At 42.8% G+C, this 18929-nt stretch overlaps 1 protein-coding gene across 2 annotated transcripts in view; it reads left to right on the plus strand.

Moving 5' to 3' along the window:
• The window catches only part of ETV6 (ETS variant transcription factor 6), a 125556-nt gene that overhangs the window by 30890 nt on the left and 75737 nt on the right, over positions 1–18929 (plus strand). Inside the window, exon 2 of one of the 2 annotated variants that reach the window (XM_039708144.1) lies at positions 9958–10084. In XM_039708144.1, coding sequence (XP_039564078.1) covers positions 9958–10084 — 127 coding nt within the window. The remainder of the gene's footprint in view (positions 1–9957; positions 10085–18929) is intronic. The other variant, XM_039708145.1, reaches the window with a different exon arrangement.

An 18929-nucleotide genomic window follows, 5' to 3' on the forward strand; every position in this document is an offset into this window, starting at 1 on the left:
CTGGAACACTTTGGGCAATGGTGCAGTGTTTGTTTGCTTCTGAGCACTGTCACTGTATAAATGTCAAGTCCTAACAGTGAGGTTCACAGCCAAATAGAGTTCATGGGAGAACATATTGTTTTCTAAGGTGTCAAAGTAGGTTTTTCCTCAGCCTCTGTACCCTGAATGGGTACCTAATCTGCTTATGTTTTGGTCCCTCCACTTGTAAAGGTGAGTGTAATAACACTTCTCTTTACTGCAAGAAAGTGCTAAAGGTATTACAGGACGTATTTAAATAATGTAGTAATAAGGACCATGAAGAAGCCTTCAGATTGAGTTAAAATGGGCTTAAGACTAGTACTTTACTCTCTTTTTTAAATACATCTGAAGTTTACTCTATTTCAGCTGGCTTAGTTCCCAAGCTTCTCACTTCTGTAGTGAGGCAATATTTGCAGGTCAGAGGCAGTCTTATGGTGAGGGTGGAGTGGCTGTCACTACAGTGTCCATTCAGATGTGAACCAGCAATGCTTGGTTGTGAAAACAAGCCAAAGATAACCAGAGTGAAACTTCAGCACTTCTGTTCTGCCAGAAACAACATCATAACCAATGCTTCAGGATTATGAGCTAAAACAAAATAATAATTTGAGGAAGAACAAAAAGTGATGCAGACGTTGAAAGGAGCAATTAAAACAATTGGGGAACTTAATGAACAGGAAAAGCTATGGCAGAAGGAAAGCAGCTAAACTGAGATTTGTCACAGGGCTTGACACACCTGTGGGCCTCAGCATTTATCCCATTGTCCTGTTGGCACAACCAAGGTAGTGAGGGCTGTGGTAGTGCCACAGGTTGTTTTGGAGAGTCACAGCAGGTCTGGGAACAGGCAGACTTGTGTCCTCACTGTTTCTCTTCAAACCTCTTCTGTGGAGTGTTTTATCCTGTGCTTTGCTGTCTGGCATCTGCCACCCAGCCCTGTGCAGCACCCCTACACAGGAGGTGATCCACTTCTTGTTCCTCTTCTGAGTGCTGGGAGTGCCCCTGGAATTTCCAGAGTGAAGGAATAAGGTCTGTGTGGGGTGTACCCTGTCACATGGACAGGTCATACCTGGAAGGCATCTCTTGTTTTCAGAGCAGTTGGGAAAGGATTGCTAATAGCTCTCCTTACGCAACAGAATATTCACCTGCTTAGTTAATTACTTATTAGCTCCAGGCAGGGACATGGCAGATTTGTTAATAGCAATGGTCAAATCATTAAAGTGTGCAGCTTTAATGGAGGAGAAAGCATTTAATAAAGAGCCATCACTTGACCCTGTCATTGTCCATGGAATATAGACCATATTGTTGAATTCAGGCTCTGCTCTTCCTGTCATCTACCACTTCTTAAAAGTATGTCTTGCTCAGGAGCTTCAGCTTCTCTTTGAACACATATGAGAGCACATCTGTTCTTTTGGATCAGATATGCAGTACCATGACCAGCTGTTTCTGTACAAATATGGTTAAAAACTCCTCTTAAAGTTCTGCCAATCCTGATGGTACTGTGCTAGAAGGACCATGTTTTATAGGAAATAAAAGATTTTACTGTGCCTCACGCTATCCCCCAGGTGGTTTGTTTTCTTTTTCTAAATAGTATTTTGGTGTCTGATGATCAGCAAAAAGTCAGTTTCTTGCATTCTCATACTATTAGACTGCTGACTGCAGAGACCATACAAAAGCTGCTAAATAGTTTGTTTTTAAAAAAAAATTATTTTTTTTTTACAAGCTGACCTGCTGCTGATTTTGTTTCTTTTTATCAACTCAGCTTGTTTCAGATGCTCCCAATGCATCTTTATGTTTTGATCACAGCTTCTTACTAGCTTATCCTTCTGCAATATGTCTTCCAGATTACCTTTTCTCCCCTCTGTTTGTATTTCCTTTTGGATGTTGGGATGTATCTGTCCTTTCTTCTGTCCATCTCATTAGTTCCTTTATTCCTTCTTTCCAAGCTAGATCATTTGACTGTCGTAAAACTTGCCTGTCTTACATGCATAGGGGTGTGTTTGTGTGTATGATGCAGAATGAAGAGCCTGCAAAGGTGCACGATGCAATATTCTAGGTGAAATCCTACCAGCTGTTTTTTATCTACTCTCCTTTGTCAGCTAGAGCTTCCTTTTCTAGTCACACTGATGTTAATGTTGCTCACATTGAAGTAAGTAGTTGGAGTAGGTGAAAGACTATAGGGCGAGAGGAAGATTGTAATTTGATGTTTCTTCCATATCCAGTTTCTGTACAGTAGTCAAGGTCAGTGCAAGTATGGCCCTTTCTAGGAACTCCCTCTGCATTTAATGTGTTGGGGGTTGAATAATCTTAATCTTTGTGAGTTTTATATTTTTATATTTAATAGCGGCGAACATCCATGATCCCTTGTTTCTGGACTAGCTAGTCTTTGAGAATGGGTATTTTATTTGGCTGTCTTCTCTTGTTGAGGATTCTGTTTAGTTTTACTCCAGTAGATCTGCCCATTTTTTCACCAGCAGCCCTTATTATAGCTGTCCTATTCTCAGACCGGCCTAGATTCTTTCTGGAAAATTGTTTTTACCTACTTAAAGGTGTTTCGGAACAAGGGGATGTGGCACACTTCCCTGCCTTGCTGTGTGTGCTGGGTTACTGTGGCACTACTTGAATCTTCAGGATTACAAACTGTGAGGGGTAGCATTAGACCTTGACATGGCATTCCAGGTTTCTCTGGGCATTTGACATGTCCTTTTCCAAGGAAACTCTGCCAGAAGTCTGAAGTGTGGGGAAAATGCTGTGGTGGAAATGCAGGGGTGCTATGTATGCCAGTAGTAAGTAAGCTTAAATTACTGGAGAAGAGAAAGTCTGAGGCCCATATGTGGGTTTTACTTCCACCAGTGTAAATCTGGATAAGAAACACTGTTAAAAAATAATTAAATAAAAGTCACTGAAGAATTTTGCAGGTACAGATGGGAGCAGGATCCACCTGTGTATTGGGACCAAGAAGGGCAATTTCTTGTATTTGTAAGTGGTATTTTTAAAATGCGTATTTCAGGATTTTGCAGCTCTACAGAAATTCTGTTTCCATCAGAGACTAAGGGTTAAAAGACTTTTATGTGAATTACTCTCCCATAATTTTTTCACTACTTAACTGATGGGCAATTAGATATCCCAGGACAGTGAATGAGTTGACCTCGTCTGTGTGACAGTTCTGACCTGTGATTGTGCTATGTAAATATTTGATATCCTCTTTTGTGGAGGACCCTGTTCACAGTATCTGTAGCTTCAGTAGAAATGTTCAGAAAGCAATGTTCTGCCATGGTGGGAAGATCAGAAATGATGATTGTCCTTAGGTATGTGTTTGAATGCACAGTAACAATGCAACTTTGACAGCTCAGTAATGCAACCAAGTGAAAACACTTGTGCCATGCCAGCCCTGAGATGCAGAAGAGGAGCTTTCCCATAACTCCTGAGAGGGCAGCTCCCTGTACACCATGTTTCCCCTTAGTCTTCCCATCTCAGTTTCATGGCCTGCAGGAACCTTGCCCTGAAATGAGCACATGACTGCAGTAAGAGTGTTCAGGGTGTTAATTCCCACGCACACAGGCATGGTTGTACAACCACCGTATGTTACAGAGATGAGGCTTCCCAGCCCTGCCTGTTTTAGAGAAGAGAACACAAAAAGTGCAGTGAAATATCTCTGACGTGCAGCTAAGCCTGGAAAGTTCTTTGCTGTTGCCTTCCTTGCTTCCCTGCTGCTTACTCACTGGCCACAGTACTTCAAAGCCTCATGTGGGATTTTTTTTTCCCTAGCTATACAATTAACTGTCTCTCTTGAGCCTTCTGTGGTGCTTTGTGTGGAGTGAGTGTACCAACAAATCATAGATGCCAAAGGGACCCTATGGGTTACATTAGTGGCCCTGCTTTTTCCATGCCCTGCTTAAACAAAGGTCAGTAGCAAGTTCTTCAGAGGAGCATTGCAGTGACAACCCCAGGATGCAAATTTTGGAGTTGCATGTTGAAAAGGGCTGGGGGCAGACTGTTTCTTAATGTCAGGCAGTTGAATTCATGGTTAACTTCTGCCTTGAAGTAGTAGGTCGGGGGGGGCCAAGTCCCAGCTTTGCTGCCGCTTCTTGGAGCCTTGCTGCAGAAGGGTGGGTGGATAGATAAGACTTTACCCCTGTTTGGACTGTGATGATTCTGCTTTCAAATTCTGAACCAGAACCTGCCTCTTGTGTGTTTTCTGCTGCCTGGCTGGTATATCTACAGATGAAATTCTTTATTATACATATAAATGATTGGTCCTTTGATGAACTGTACTGAGCTTTTTGCCTTAGTTTTATCTTCTAGTTTACCTGATACTATCTTCATATAGCCTGTTCTATTCTCTATTCCCCCATATTAGCAGCAAAGAAATACTTTTTAAGCGTGTGGTTAAGCTGTTTTTTTGCTGCTTTGATACTTGCTAATTTGAAATATTTTGGAGTGCTTGTACAATAATGCAGCTGTATCATGGCATTTCCAATGACAGCATTGACCTCCTCAAGCTGCCTTTTCATAGCACCCAAGTGCATTGGTATTGCTGTCTGTACAGTTTTAATTTAATTAGGACAGTGGCTGTAATCACTATGGGAGAAGCATGAACTTCCCCACTGTCTCTTTTCCCCTTCCCTTTGTAATGAGCCATTGCACCACTGTGTTTGTTTTTTATTTGCTTGAGTAAGGATTGAGGCATGAGAAGGGAGCCATCACCTGCCCCTGTGCAGGGAGGACAGGCTGGAAGGAGGAGTCAGGGAGGAACTGAACTTCACAAAATTGCTGAGGTTACTGACACAATCTCTGCTTTCTGCCCAGGAAACGAGATGTTAATCTTTCCCAGTGCTGCTTTGCATAAGGTCCATTCCAGAGAGATGTGTTTGTTTTAATTTCTCTAATTACTGATGGTGTGCTGATTATGCTGCTATAGATTTGACGTGAATTGCTATATTAATGGGATCAAAAATTAGGAGATGTCTGCCATGGAAATTAAGAAGACGACAGCAGCTGGGGGAGGGGAGGGAAGTGGAGAGTTGAATTCATGCCCTGTTACTGCAGAGCTCTAGTTGGCTTATTTTGGAGTCTAAGCTTTGTCCCTAGCAGAAGTTGGAGTATGCAAACTATAACATTGACCAAAGTCCCCAGATGTGCTACTCAGTCCATTAGAGGCTCTGATTCCTTCCTGCTCCCTATGTTAGACCATGTAACTCATCTCACAGTGGTCTTCTGGACTTTCATATCCAGCTGTGGTTTTGCATACAAACCACTGGTGAACAGTGCATCTGTCTTCCTTCCCTTTCCTCTTCTCCTCACTTTCTTCCCTAAAGATTAACTTACTTGAATCTCTGGCTATTTTCCCCTGTGCTGCTCTGTGGCTGGTTTGCTGGCATTGTTCTGCTGGGTGCCCAGATGTTCAGGGCCTTCTGAATTTTTCCTGCAAACAAATCATTTTCCCCCAATCACCCTTGTCTTTAAGGCCCTTTTTCCCCCTCTGCTATGCTTGAGCCACCTACTCCTATGAGGAACTACAGGAGGAAAACCAGACCCTCACAGGCTCCTGCTGGTCCCTTGTCCTGTTTTGTCATTTCATGGCACAGGTACACCAGCACCCCGGGAGACAAATGTGTGTCAGCTTTCACTCTCAATTCCTTTCTCCCTGTGTGGTATCATTATGTGCAGTATAGGAGAAAGTTTTTATTCAGTGATTATGGTCAGCTGCCTTTTCTGTCCAGCACAAGGTGTTTGCAGACCACATTGCCTGTTTTGGTTTCCTGAAAACTGCTGTGTAGGTATTGCATTTCTTTGCTTTATCAATTAAAAAAAAATACTTTTACTATGCCATCTATCCAGCTACCAAAATAATCATGTCATTGGAACAACATAAGAGTTTGCTTAGGAGACATTCTTGGATATCTTATTTTCATTTCTACAAAAACGTGTATACTCTTTGTGCCTGCCATATGAGTGAACTTAGTAAAGGGACAAAAAGACTATCAGATTGCAAGGCTGTTGCTTTGGAGTTTAGAAAGGTGCAATTATATCAAAAGCCTGGAGCTATTTTATTTGCAGCCTCCCTCATCCTTAAATGTTAGACTTCTTTTAAATTTAATTTTGATACTTAGATTTTTAAATTTATTTTAAAATTTATTTTAGCAATATGAATTATTTGTGTTCCTGACAGAAAATTCTGTTCAGGTAGCTTTTGTTAGTAAAGGATGTACCCCAGTTCTTCAAACTGAAGTCAGTGTATGTTTGATGGCTTTGGGGATCCAGTCAGCTGTTAGGTACATGCCTACAACATAGTCACAGTCACTATAGCTTTTGATTTAGGCAGGATGGCTTTATCTATGGCACTCTTAGCAGCTGAATATTTAGTAGAGAGAAAGAACCCATAGATTCTCTTGATTTTTAGCCATGTGTTTCAGCCTGTCTCTGCTCAGTTGGGCAGGTAAAAGCATGTCCTACTCTCAGCAGACCTGGCTGCTTGTCCAGGTGGCTCTCTTGGAGCACCAGCCACCAGAGAAACCCCAGGGAGGGCCTTCCATTAAAACTGACTCTGTGTAGCTCTTCAATTACTGTAAGCAACATGAAATTTCATAGTGAAACTTTCTTGACTCCATGTGAGCTGAAGAAACTGATCAAAAATGATGACAGCAAGCAGTATGCCATCTGTTTTAGTCACCTCTTTGTGGCTACTGGCAAAATGCTCAGGAGTTGCTATTTTGAAATTTCTTAGCTGGTAATTGTTTGGGGCTGAGCATTTGGTCCCTTGTAGGTTTAGATGTTTATAGAGTCCCCTGGCAGGTGGTGAATAAGGAATGTGGTAGTACCAAGCTCTTTCTTAGCACTCATCACCAAAAATCTCACAGGACCACATCAAATGTGTATTGATTTAGTTTCTTTTACCAGTACATTAAGCTGCAGCGAGGCTGTTTGCTCAAGAGCACACAAAGTTCATGCAGGTTCTACCAGCACTACCTAACCTTCCTCCCAAGCTGTGGCTTGAACAACCTACCATTCTTGGCCTTAATACAAAGGGAAATATTAAACTTGACTAGTTAGGAAATGCTTTCAGAAAAATTCCTAGTGGCAGAGTATCTGGTTGCATAACCTTAGAAGCATGAGACACCAGCCATGTTTTTGTTTGGTGGATTCCACAGAGAGAAGCACTGGCCAGTCCTGGAGTTGTGAAGATTAATGCAGCCCGTTCTCAGTGGTGTGAGCACAACAGGTACCTCCTGGAAATGTGCCTCTAGAAAGCCTCAGAAAGCCTGGAGGAGCACATGTGAGCTTGTGCACTGACTGTGCAGGCTGAGCACAGAGCAGGTTGTAGAACTGGACTGGTGCTTGCAGCTCTGCTGCCAGACACGTTACTGCCCCATGCTGCAAACAGGGATTAAGCTAATTTTTTCCACAAGCCCAGTGTCTTGACCTCCCTGTGCCATTACCATTCCACACCTTTTGGAAATGTGTCCAGGACAGTTAAAGGGCAGCTCTTTCAGCATGCAATTGTTAAATGTATTGCCCTTGAGAGGCACATGCTGTTCTTTTTCAAGACAGCTTAACTCTGAAATTGCTTAGCTCATTTGAGCTGTGCTCTTGCTGTAACTTAGGTTGTCTGTGTGTCTAATAAAAAGAAAGACTTACCTAATGTCTGTAAATTGCTTTGATATTTAGGCTAAAGGTGCTGACAGAAAAATACAGGATTAGCAAGAGAGGGCATTTCAAAGGCACTAATAGGAATTGGATAGCTAACTCCCCTCCATGCCTTGTAAAATGCCTTCTGCAAATAGTAATTCACACAGAACTGTGGATATCCAAGATGTGTGGGAAGAGTAACTGCACTTCCATATCTTGTTTGGCTTTGGCTGTCCTGTCCTTATGAATACTAGGAAACAATGAATCAAATGCATTTGTTTAAAACAGCAAACCTCAATGAAACTGTCATGGTATAAATCAAGTTATGGTATGCCTTTAGGAGATTGATCTGTAAAGGCAGCACATATTGGAAGCATAATGCCTTGGTTTGATACAGCATCTCCTGGGTCTTGAGGGAAGTGGATGGGTTCTGGATTTAATTTCATTTTCCACCTGTTCTTGGGCAGTGAGGAGACCCTTTGAAGCCCCTCTGTCTTTGCAGTGGTGATTCAGTGAGCATGCAGTGTGACCTAAACTTGGACTGTATCCATTCTTCAGGAGGGAAGAAAAGGACTTCGAGTCTCCCACCTATCCTCCAGAGCCCCTTAACAGAGGCAGCATCTGTTTCAGAAGTGTTCCTCTTTTTATGAATATCTCCATGAACAAAGTGAGCGGCTGCAGTGTGGTTCGATTACCTGCCCTGTGGACGGCAGCAGGAAATGCTGGGAAGTGCCTGGTCTCCCTCCTCTCCAGGGGTGCTGTGCACCAGGGGCAGAGGTGCAGATGGGCACACCTCTGCAACAGGAAGCACAAAGTCAGCTGGTTTGGGTCAGGGAGGGAGTTGGGGAAGCTGAAAAATCAAATAATGCCTTGTAGCTCCACAGGTGCGTCCTTCGTTGCATCACAATGAACATCCCTGTTTGGTAACTGCCATGTGGCTATAGGGTGTTGTGGTGGGACTCCTGATATTGAGGGTAAACTTCTGGTTCTACCTGAGCTCCTGAGCAGCAAACAGCACCTTGCAAAAGAGTGAACTGGGCTTGCTTTGAAGCCACGGCTGCAAGAATTTCTAGGTGTTCCCTTTGTTTTTTGGACGTCACCTCATCTGCCTGCAGAGTTTTTTGCAAACCTCCCCTTCCCTTTGGTGGCAAGGGTGGTTACATTACATTCTGCAGGTGCCTCTGTCAGCCTCAGTCTATTTTCGTGTCTCACGGCTGTGATAATGCTGTGGTTTGTCATGGAAGCAATTATCTTCTCTTGGTCCAGCACCAAATTTGTCTTTTCCGTTTGCCGGAGATCAAGGTCGGGGTGAGAGGCTGCACTTGTACTGTCCTGAAAACACTCAGGAATTATAGTACCTCCTTCTGCATCTCTGTGTGCAGGGATGTAAATCCATACTTGCACTGGCGTGTCAGTATTCTGGAGAATAACATGCATTACCTTCCAGGAAGCATATAATAATAGTTTTTTATGTTCCTGTAGAATTGTGGCTATGTTTATTTACAAAGGGTATATTTTGTACTATGATTGGAGTACATGATTGGAGGCTTAGAATATGGAAGAATTTTCCCTTCAGATAACGTGAAGTTTCAGTCTTAGATTTCTCGTCAGGCATTTTCCTAAGTAAGAACCCAACTGTGACAGTTACGAAACTAATACGACATTCACAAGTTGCTCTTTAACTCTGTTTGACTGTACTTGGTTGCAAGTTAAACTACTTCAAAGAAGGTAATAGTAACTCGTTTAGCAAAAACAAGAGTACTACGTTATTTGATGGTAAATAGAGTAGTCTTGGTGATGTTTTTCTGCAGCAATGACAAAAGTTACTGATTAATGTCTTTAAAATGGTAGAAAGGGGTATAGTGCTGAACATTTAGCTTGTTCAGATCATGACTGATTTGTTAATGTAAGATTAAGTGGTTTTGGCACTTCAGTGGTACTCAAGCATGTATCGTGGACTTGGTGTCAGATTTTCAGTGACATAAAGCCCTCCCCACTTGCATGTCACTTCCCCTTTCCTCCCTTGGCAAATTTCTCAGAAGGCCCTTGGAAACTTCGTGGCTCTCTTGAAAAGTAATCCTGCCACCTTAAAAGGTGCTTGGCCTCTCCTCAGCACTGGGCAGTGCTGGCTGCCAGTGCTCTGTGTGTGCTCTGGGGCTCCCTGGGCAGCTGGTGCATCACTAGTGCACATCACCAGGCACACACTTCCTTCCTTCCACCCACATCCACCTCCTCTGCCATGGTTTCATACCTCTGTTCCAAAGTTCACGTTGTCCTCTCTTTCTCTCCCTCCCCCCCCCCACTTTCTTTTAACAGCAGGAAAGAATTTCGTACACACCTCCAGCGAGCCCGGTACCAAATTACACTTCGTCACCACTACATGTCCCAGTGCCTCAAGCCATCAGGATGGAGGAGGACACCGTCAGACTGCCAGCACACCTGCGTGAGTGTCAGCTCCAGGCTGCTTAAGGTCTTGGACTGAGGAGGGGGTGGGGCAGGGTGAGGAGTTACTTCTGGTTTTATGGAAGAGAGCAGGGAAGTCCCTGGCTTTATACTTTTTGTTTTGTTTTAATAAGGTCTAGCTGGTTTGGTTTTCCTGGCTGTTGTTTTTAACTGTTTTTAAAATTACTCTTAAATACAATATGCTGAATCTCCCCTCCCATCTCCTGCATTCCTTGTCAAGCATTTGGCCTGTTTTTCATGACAGGCACAAATATGGAGGGTTTATTTTAACGGGAAGTGCTGTGTTTCCTTCCACTTTATTGGAATTGCTCAGTTACGTTCTGCAACACAAGGTCAGAGTTTCACCAGCTGTGGCAAGTGGAATGCGTTTGTGCTGTGGCTATTTTCAGGTTCTGAGGGGTCTCAAATACTTGTGATGCCCAGGCTCTCTAGTGTAGAGCATGATTGCTGCCAGGAGCAGTGGGAAAGGAGGAGGAGGAGTGAGCTTAGCTGTGCACAAAAGGATGCTGCAAAGGAGGAAGGACATATCACTGACATTGGAACAAAAACTGGAGCTGAGGGCAAGATCAGAGCCAGGTACTTCCTTGCTGAGATGATTTAATGTTTGACAAATAGGAAAGGCCAAGGACTGTTGGCCCGTGAGAGATGAATTAGGATGGGGACAAGAAGAGTGGAATTTTCCTTTTTGGAGGGGAAGCGGTTCTGATGGAAATAAAGATGTTTTAAGTAAACTTTTGTCAGGTGTCACATTCCTGGGCTACTTAAGCAACAATGAACAAGAGGGCCAGGAGCAAACAAAACTTTGTGCTTTGCCCTCTGACAAACGGGTTTGGGATTTTACAGGGGAAAGAGGGGGAAGTCCATGTTTGCCACAAGACACTGTCATTCCTGTCCTCAGCTGTCTTCCACACACACTCCTTTTCTGGATGCAAACAGTGTTTAAAGCATTTCTCTGGTCCTGTGCTCGCTCCCTTGCTGGCCACTGAGTTACTGTGCCCCAGGGTCACTCGTGCCCATGCTGTGTCTCACATGTCCTGTGTGGCCCAGTTTTCTGTGCTTCCTGGTGGGAATGGGAGCTGCTGCTGCGGTGTTTCTGATGGCTGTGTCTGGTCCCTGCCTGAGCATCCATGGGCTCCCAGGCCTGGCTGCACGTGTGTGTGGCTGCTCAGCTGTTCCCCTGGCCCGGGGAGGATTTGGCTGCCACACTCACACAAAGCATTTCTATGCTTTGCCCAAAGTAGGCACAAAAAATCCCAACACAGAAGCAGTTTTTCTCCAGCAGTTCTTTTCCATACTGGTGCTGTTCATCCCCAGATCTTACGGATTTTTACCTCATTGCAGTAGTTGGTACTGTTTACTTCTGCTGTGGGAACCACTGTCTGTCCACTCCACAGCCAGGATCACAGCTGGGTTTCCAGTTACTGCCCTCCCCACTGTGTCTGGCAGATGCATAAGGCAGGGAGGCAGAGACTCTTGATACTGAAAGTGGTGGTACATGCTGTACCTGCTTCCTTCCCAGCCAGCATGCTGGATAGTGTTGAATTTATAAAGCTTCTTCTCAGTGAAGACTTCTTTCACAGTATTTTTAGAATGTGATCCAACCTTTCACCTTGACTCTTGTTTTGGTTTCTCTGTTCTTTTGGTTGGCACATTTTTAAACTTGCAAGGTTTCTTTCCCTTTAGTATTTCCACAGCAGTCTGACTTGTTGCAGAGTAAAAGCACAGATGATTAATCATGAAATATCTGTGAAATAGGCTTCCATAAAGTTAGTGTCTGAGGTCACAAACAACATGGAACACATTTACATCGCCTTACTAATTGTAGTCAATGGCAGTGTAGTATTTTGTAGCTCAGTATGTGCAGTCAGTATTGACACAAAACATTGTTGTCAATCAACAGACCACCCAAACACTGTTAAAACTACTCTTTAAGCACATAGCTTCATAGCTAGGCCAGGAGCAGCCATTGTGAATTTATAAAACAATCTCTGACATATCCTTTGTTACAGAACTTCATGCAGTAATTGCTGTGTTTAGGTCCAGTAACTGAGCTACAACATGTGCAGAAAGATTTCTGCTCTTCATGTAAAAAACTTAAGTGATGAGGAGGATATAAGGTCTCTAGATGTTCTTTTAATGCTTAATTATCTCCTTATTTGCCTTTTTTTAAGTGTTCTATTTATAGTTTGAATTAGTCAGCTTCAGTTTCCAACTATTAGATCTCATTATCGCCTTTCCTGCTAAATATTGTCGAAAGACTCCTCCTGATATAGGTGCTTTTAGATTGTCACTTCTTAACCTTTTCTTGGCTAAACTGTAGAGGAAGAGAGGTTCTTAAGGCTATCAGTCTTCTTGTTAAGCTTTCAGATTTCAAATTCTGTTTATATCACCTCTGTGAACTGACTGCCACTTCAGACGTCCTTCTTAAAGTGAAGACAACAGAAGTGAAGATGATATTCCAGTAGTCTTGCTAATACTGTGTATAGAAATAACTCAGTTCCTTTTGGATTTTGTGTCATGAGGTTTTCAGAGGTATTAATATAGGGTTTTTCAGTTCCTGCATGGACTCCTCTCATTTGTTTTTGTTTATTTGTTTATTTTTAGAGATGTGTCTGAGGTACAGCTTTGATCTTGAATCCAAACTGCCTCAGAAGTCGGGCAAAGTAACTAATTTCTAGTTCAGGCTTTGTGTAAGGGTTGGGTTTAGATTTGCAAAGTCCGAGGATTTTCTGGATCTGAGATTTTGTTAGGTTCCATCCCTGTGGTTGTTTTTGTTGTTTGCGTGGAGCATAATAACCTCTTTCAGCCCTCCCTCATTGCAGTGGAACAGGGAGATGTGGTAAATTCCTCCAGTCACACGCACAGAGCTTATAGGTTGTCAGGCCTGCACTCCTTCTGTTTCCAGGGCATTCGGACGGTGTTCAGCAACACCAGGGCAGGGTTCAGTCCCAACCCACACATCTTCATGGACCTGTGCCATAGGTGCAGGTGACCCAAAGAGACCTGGAGACAAATGTTTCACTTGGAACATGTAGAGCTCTCTCTGGATTCAGGCAGTTTTGTGCCTTCTGCTAAGAACACAGTCTCAAGCTACGTTAGGGAAGGTATAGGTTAGATATTAGGAAAAAATTTTTCACTGAAAGAATAATAAAGCACTGGAATTGTCTTCCCAGGGAGGTGGTGGAATCACCATCTCTGGATGTGTTTAAAAAAAGACTGGACATGGCACTTGGTGCTATAGTCTAGTTGAGATGTTAGGGCATAGGTTGGACTTGATGATCTTAGAGGTCTCTTCCAACCTCGTGATTCTGTGATTCTGTGAAATTTCACTGTTTCTAATGTTCCAGATCACCCTGAGAGCACCAAGCAAAAGTATCAGAACATTAAGTAAAGCAGTTTCCTTTGTTGTGATAAATTATTTCTCACTGCTTAGTGAGCAAATGAGCCTCAGGTAGGCTGTGCTGATTTCATCCAGAGACTGGAAAAAGAAGTGCAGTTTGGAAGGGTGGAATGTGGACTTCTCTTTGCATCCTTCTCTTTGATCAACAGAGCTAAAATTATATAGACAAACACCTTTTTCTTTTTCTGGGGTTGATGTGAAGGCACTTTCCCCTTCTCACACAGCCTTTCATATTATAAGTAGCTGCTTTCTCCCCAGCTAGCCTATTGTATAGAAATGCAGTGTAATCAGTCTTAACTTTAAATCTCTGGGATAGTAAGAATCATTTCTGGGTAAAACATACCTTTTTCTGGTGCTGCACTTCTCTGTAAGGGACTTTTGACCCATACTTTTAAACATACTTGTCTGCCTAACATCCACCAGGAACCAGAGTATTGGGGCATTGTCTGCAAGATACCAGTGGGGAGCTGGGGAATGTCCTTTCCTACACTTCAGGTATGTAGTCAGAAAACAGTTGCCCTTTGTCCCTGGTGTGTCTACCATGCAGACATATATGATCTCTTTGCAGCATATATGATCTCTACTAGACCACACTAATGGCAGATAGAAGGAGTGTTTGGAAAATGGACGTTTTTTACTGAGGATTGAAGAGAAGCAAGTTCAGCTCACACACAAAGTGCTGCCCTTGGTGCCTTCTGGAACCTTGGACACTTTGTTTTAGATCCCCCACTGTAAAATGAAAAAAAACCCATGAGTGCAAAGGCTCTGGAATGTTTTGAAAAATAATACAGAAACTGCCCAGGTATTGTGATAATGAAAAATGTAGAAGTAGGTGGAAGTCCTCTGGAAATACTTACGTACCCCTTATCTCTGGGGAAACACTCCATTTTGCCATGGAGAAGGTTAGTGGGGTTTTGTGGCGGGGGTCTGTGTTTTTTTAAATTTCATTTTATTCTTTGTCTCCTCTGGTAAAATGTTATTAGCTACTTATTTTATGCTGTGGCCAATACCTTGTAATAAAAAGTTCTTGGAACTGGGTAGAGGATACAGCATGTAAGAGATGGATATGAGAACTCTTTTCTGTGTCTATTAATATGCTCTCAATTATGGAGAAAACAGCTTTTTCCTTTTTTGTAATACACAAGATTAAAATAAGGTGGTTTGCTTGCTAAAACAGCAACTGTAAATGTGTGCTACAGGCTTGATGGTTTTCTTTTGTTCCCTTCAGTATAAAACCTCTTGAAAAAGAGAGACATAAGAAATCCCAGTGCTGAGAAAGGATTTGTTGCATGCTCTGGTCCTGTGCAACATCATTCCCCCTTGCATGCTTATGTTGATTTGTACAGTTTGATTTTTATCTCTGAAGGGCATCTTCTCTTGGGAACATGTGTGTGTTTGTTTAGGGAGAGTGATCTCATGGGCAAAGATTTCAGAGTTTTCTCTTGATACAAACATAAAAACAAGTTCATTTGTTCCTCTGAACTAATTACTCTTCTCTCCTAATGTTGGCATCCTTCACATGTCTGCAGCCCATTGTCATAGTAGGACACTCTGCATATACTTTTCTGCACACAAAGCAATTCTTCTTGGAAACAACGATTTTTTCTTGCTGTTGCCTTTTTTCTGGTCACATACACCTAGTGAGATCAATTTTTTATTTTAGTATCTCTCTGTCCCGTGTTATTATGGTCTGTTCTACTTCTCTCATTAAGGACAGAAAGGAAATTAGTTTAGTTTTTTGCAAAGATTATATTAAAGGCCTTTACATTGTTAGTGAGTGTTTCATAGGAATCTTTCTGCATGGCTATTTGTGTTATTATTTGATACTCTGATTTGGTGGGAACTAGTCCAGTGCTTCTGTATTGGTTTGGCATCTTTGTGACCTTAGCTGTGCCGTGTAGTGCAATAAAGTTCTGTGTGGACATGAGTAGTAGGGTAGGACATGTAGTTGGGCAGTTTCTTTAAACTAAGACATTTATTAGACCTGAAGGCAGTTTGTTGCCAGTTTCTTTCTTCTGATCATGCATTGTTGCTTATATGTATCATTTGTGTTTTAAGGGCACTAGTTTTCTTTTTTTTTTCTTATTAAAGGAATGCAGGAAACAATTAAGAGAAGGTGGAGGAAACAACAACACTCAGGATTGCCAGGGATTCATTTTTTTCTGTATAGTGTCTATTAATTATGCTACTCCTTTTATTAATCCTTTGGCACCTGTTAATTATTCTACAATTTTGGCTAGCAGCTGGAAAGCCACTTTGAAGCATTAAGCATATTGTTGTTTAGTTACTAGAATATTCAATGCACTGAACTGAAAGTATGCAGTGAGATGGGAAAAAAAGCCCTTTACCCTAAGCCACATTTAGAGCAGCAAGCAATGAAAATATTTGCTTTGGAAGGATCTTTGTGGAACAGAACTGACTGACGCACATACAGGGAAAATAAAAGAAAAGCTTCATATGACAAAGGGACTGGGAGAGGTGGCCAGAATGTCAAATTAGTGGCTGGGAGTAATCCTGGTTCTGCTGAAATGAGTGGTTAAAATTCCCACTGATTTTCAAGGGACCTGGGCTGGCCTCTTTCTCAAATTATTAGCTTCTCCTAGACCTCCCTTTGCACTTCTCTGACATTATGGCCACTTAAGCCTTGTTCTTCTCTCTTACTGCCCTTGCCTTTTCTCCTAATCTGCTTTTCAACTTACATGTAACCAATGCCAACCCATGACAAAAAAAGAAAAAAATTAAGCCTGGCAATGGCACTGCTTGCTACCACCTTATTGCAGTATTTAATCTTGATGTTACATCTTTGTCTTCTGCCATAGGCTATTCTTGCACGTTTTATTGTGAGATATTCAGAGAGGGTCCATCCAGCAGTGCCTCCTGGTCTTTCAGTTTATAACTGTTAATAATCTACTGACAGGCTGACTGGAGTGTGGAAATTCCATCCTGTCAGCCTCAGTACCCATTACTTTGGTTAATCCCAGCAAAGCTCCTTCAGAGCTCTGAGCTGTGTCCAGTTGTTGGGCAAACAGGATACAAAGCATGAGCTGGGGAGGCACTGATTGTGCCTCTAACCTAAGGCAGGCTGTTCCACTGGCACCCTCTGGTGCTCTCCTGAATTGAACTTATCTGCTCCACCCTGCATCCCAGGGTCTTCTTACTGTGAATGTCAGGCCAGCCTCAAAGAGATCATCCAAACAGGGAACTTGGATGGGTGGGAAGCCCAGTCTGAGTCTCTCTCGTGCCATGGCTGGGGAGGACATTCAGATGCTTCAGGAGAGGAGGCAGTGAGGCTAGTGAGGGGCTTGGGACACAAACCCTGTGAGGAACCACTGAGGGAGCTGGGGGTGTTCAGCCTGGGGAAAAGGAGACTCAGGGGTGACCTTATTACTCTGCACAACTTCCTGAAAACTGGTTGTAGTCAGGTGGGGTTGGTCTCTTTCCCCAGGCAGCACTGACAGAACCATAGGACACAGCCTCAAGCTGTGCCAGGGGAAATACAGGTTGGATATTAGGAAAAAGTTTTTCACAGAAAGAGTGATAAAGTTCTGGAGTGGTCTGCCCAGGGAGGTGGAGGAGTCACCATCCCTGGATGTGTTTAAAAAATGACTGGATGTGGCACTCGGTGCCATGGTTTAGCTGAAGATGTTAGGGCTGGATTTGGACTCCATGATCTTGAAGGTCTCTTCCAACCTAGTCATTCTGTCAGTTCTGTGAGTATAGTTGCTAATGTTTTATATGGACTGTGTTGCACTGGGAAGATTGAAACACCATTACTGATTCCTCTGGGGAAACTGCGGCTTTGGATCATGAAGATCCTGCTTTGCATTTTTCTGGCATGGTCTTTGTTCATCACCTGTAGGAAAGCCTTTTAACTGGGTTTGCACTGGAGTGACACAGAGCCCTTTCACTTGCCACTTTTGCAAACAGCTGATGAGTTCAACCCAAAATCTCTTAACTCCTGACTGCTGCCTGGTGGCTATGGCAGAAGCATCCAGCTTAAGTGTGAAAAAACTTGTCAAGGAAGCTCACTCGCTGTGAGCTGCTTTCTGCTCCTTGAGCGATTATAGAATCAAGTGGTTCATTTTTCCCAATGTTGCCAGAGTTAACAGCAGTTTCCTGCTCTGACCATTCCCAGTGGAAGCGTGTGGAGGGGTAGGAGCCTTCCTGCCTCACTGGGAACTTGCAAAGCAGTCCCAGTGTGGGAGGTCAAAGAGACCTGTGCTCCAGCATCTGAAAAGCTGGCAGTGTGGGTGGGAGTCCCAGTGGTGCTAAGCCAGTCTTTTACCCTTTTGGAGAGCTTCACTGTAGAGTTTAAATCTCCAAATACACATGCACCTCTATTCAGAGGGGAAAGGAAGCTATGTCACTTTAATATGGGATTCAAGCTTGATCCCTTGTGGAATTCCCCTGGAAAGTGTAGAGAGGAATAAGAAGCAGAAGCAGCAGGACATTTATGGTATTGCTGGGTTTGAAGCATTTTTAGCTTTGTCTTAAAGGGACATTGTCAAGATCAGTGTACCTAAAATTAGCTTGCTTTTCTCTTTCTATCCCAAATGCCTGTTTGATTTTTCATTTGTATTATGTTATAAGTGCTCCCATGCTCTTTTTAAAATATTATTTTTGTAAGAAATAAAATGAATGCAAAGAATGCAGCATTCACAAACAGCCGTACAAGTAGAAAAAACACAGAAGAGAAACTGCGTGTAAGCCATGACTAACAACTCCACAATAAGAAACCATTGTGTGGTGAGAGCCTTGCAGCAAAACACAAGTGTGGTAAAAAGCCCTGCAGAAACAGCATAGCATCATGATCTTTTAACAGAGATGAGCTGCTGCCTCTTGGGTGAGAACAGCTCTGTCCAGCACTGAGAAGGACATACAGTGTCTAAAGAGAAAGCTGCTGTAGCTTTGAGGTCCCAGGAATTAATGTGGTAGGTTATGTGTGCACACACACAGAAAGAAAAGAATTACTTGATGCCCTCTGTGAGAAGCTGAATTTCTTTCTGCTGTACTTTTATGTCTTTCCTCTCTGGTGCTGGCACTCCTTCTAATGCTTAACAAATACAGCTTGGTAAAATATCCATTAAATGGGGTTTTATGCCATTTTTAGAACTCCTCATTTTACTGCTGGAGCAGAAGGGCTAAATGATTCTTGAGTTTGTTGAAGACATTTTTTTTGGTAAAATGATTCCATCCAGATTTGGAGGCCCAGTCCAACACCTCAGCCAAGAGCCTCTTTACAGTATCATTCTCCAGAGGTTCTTGGGTGGGTGGAGCACTTAATGCATCAGGCATTCCAGTCTTGTGGAATGCTTGTGCACTTTTATGGGATGAATAAATTTGAATGTGCGCACTTCTCATGTAAAATGTTTTGTGCAGGACTAGCATGGTCCTAATAATGTAGCAGGGATCCTTGTTCGAGAAG

This window comes from Passer montanus, unplaced genomic scaffold (assembly GCF_014805655.1).
Source record: "Passer montanus isolate IOZ18808 unplaced genomic scaffold, ASM1480565v1 scaffold20, whole genome shotgun sequence".
NCBI lineage: Eukaryota > Metazoa > Chordata > Aves > Passeriformes > Passeridae > Passer > Passer montanus.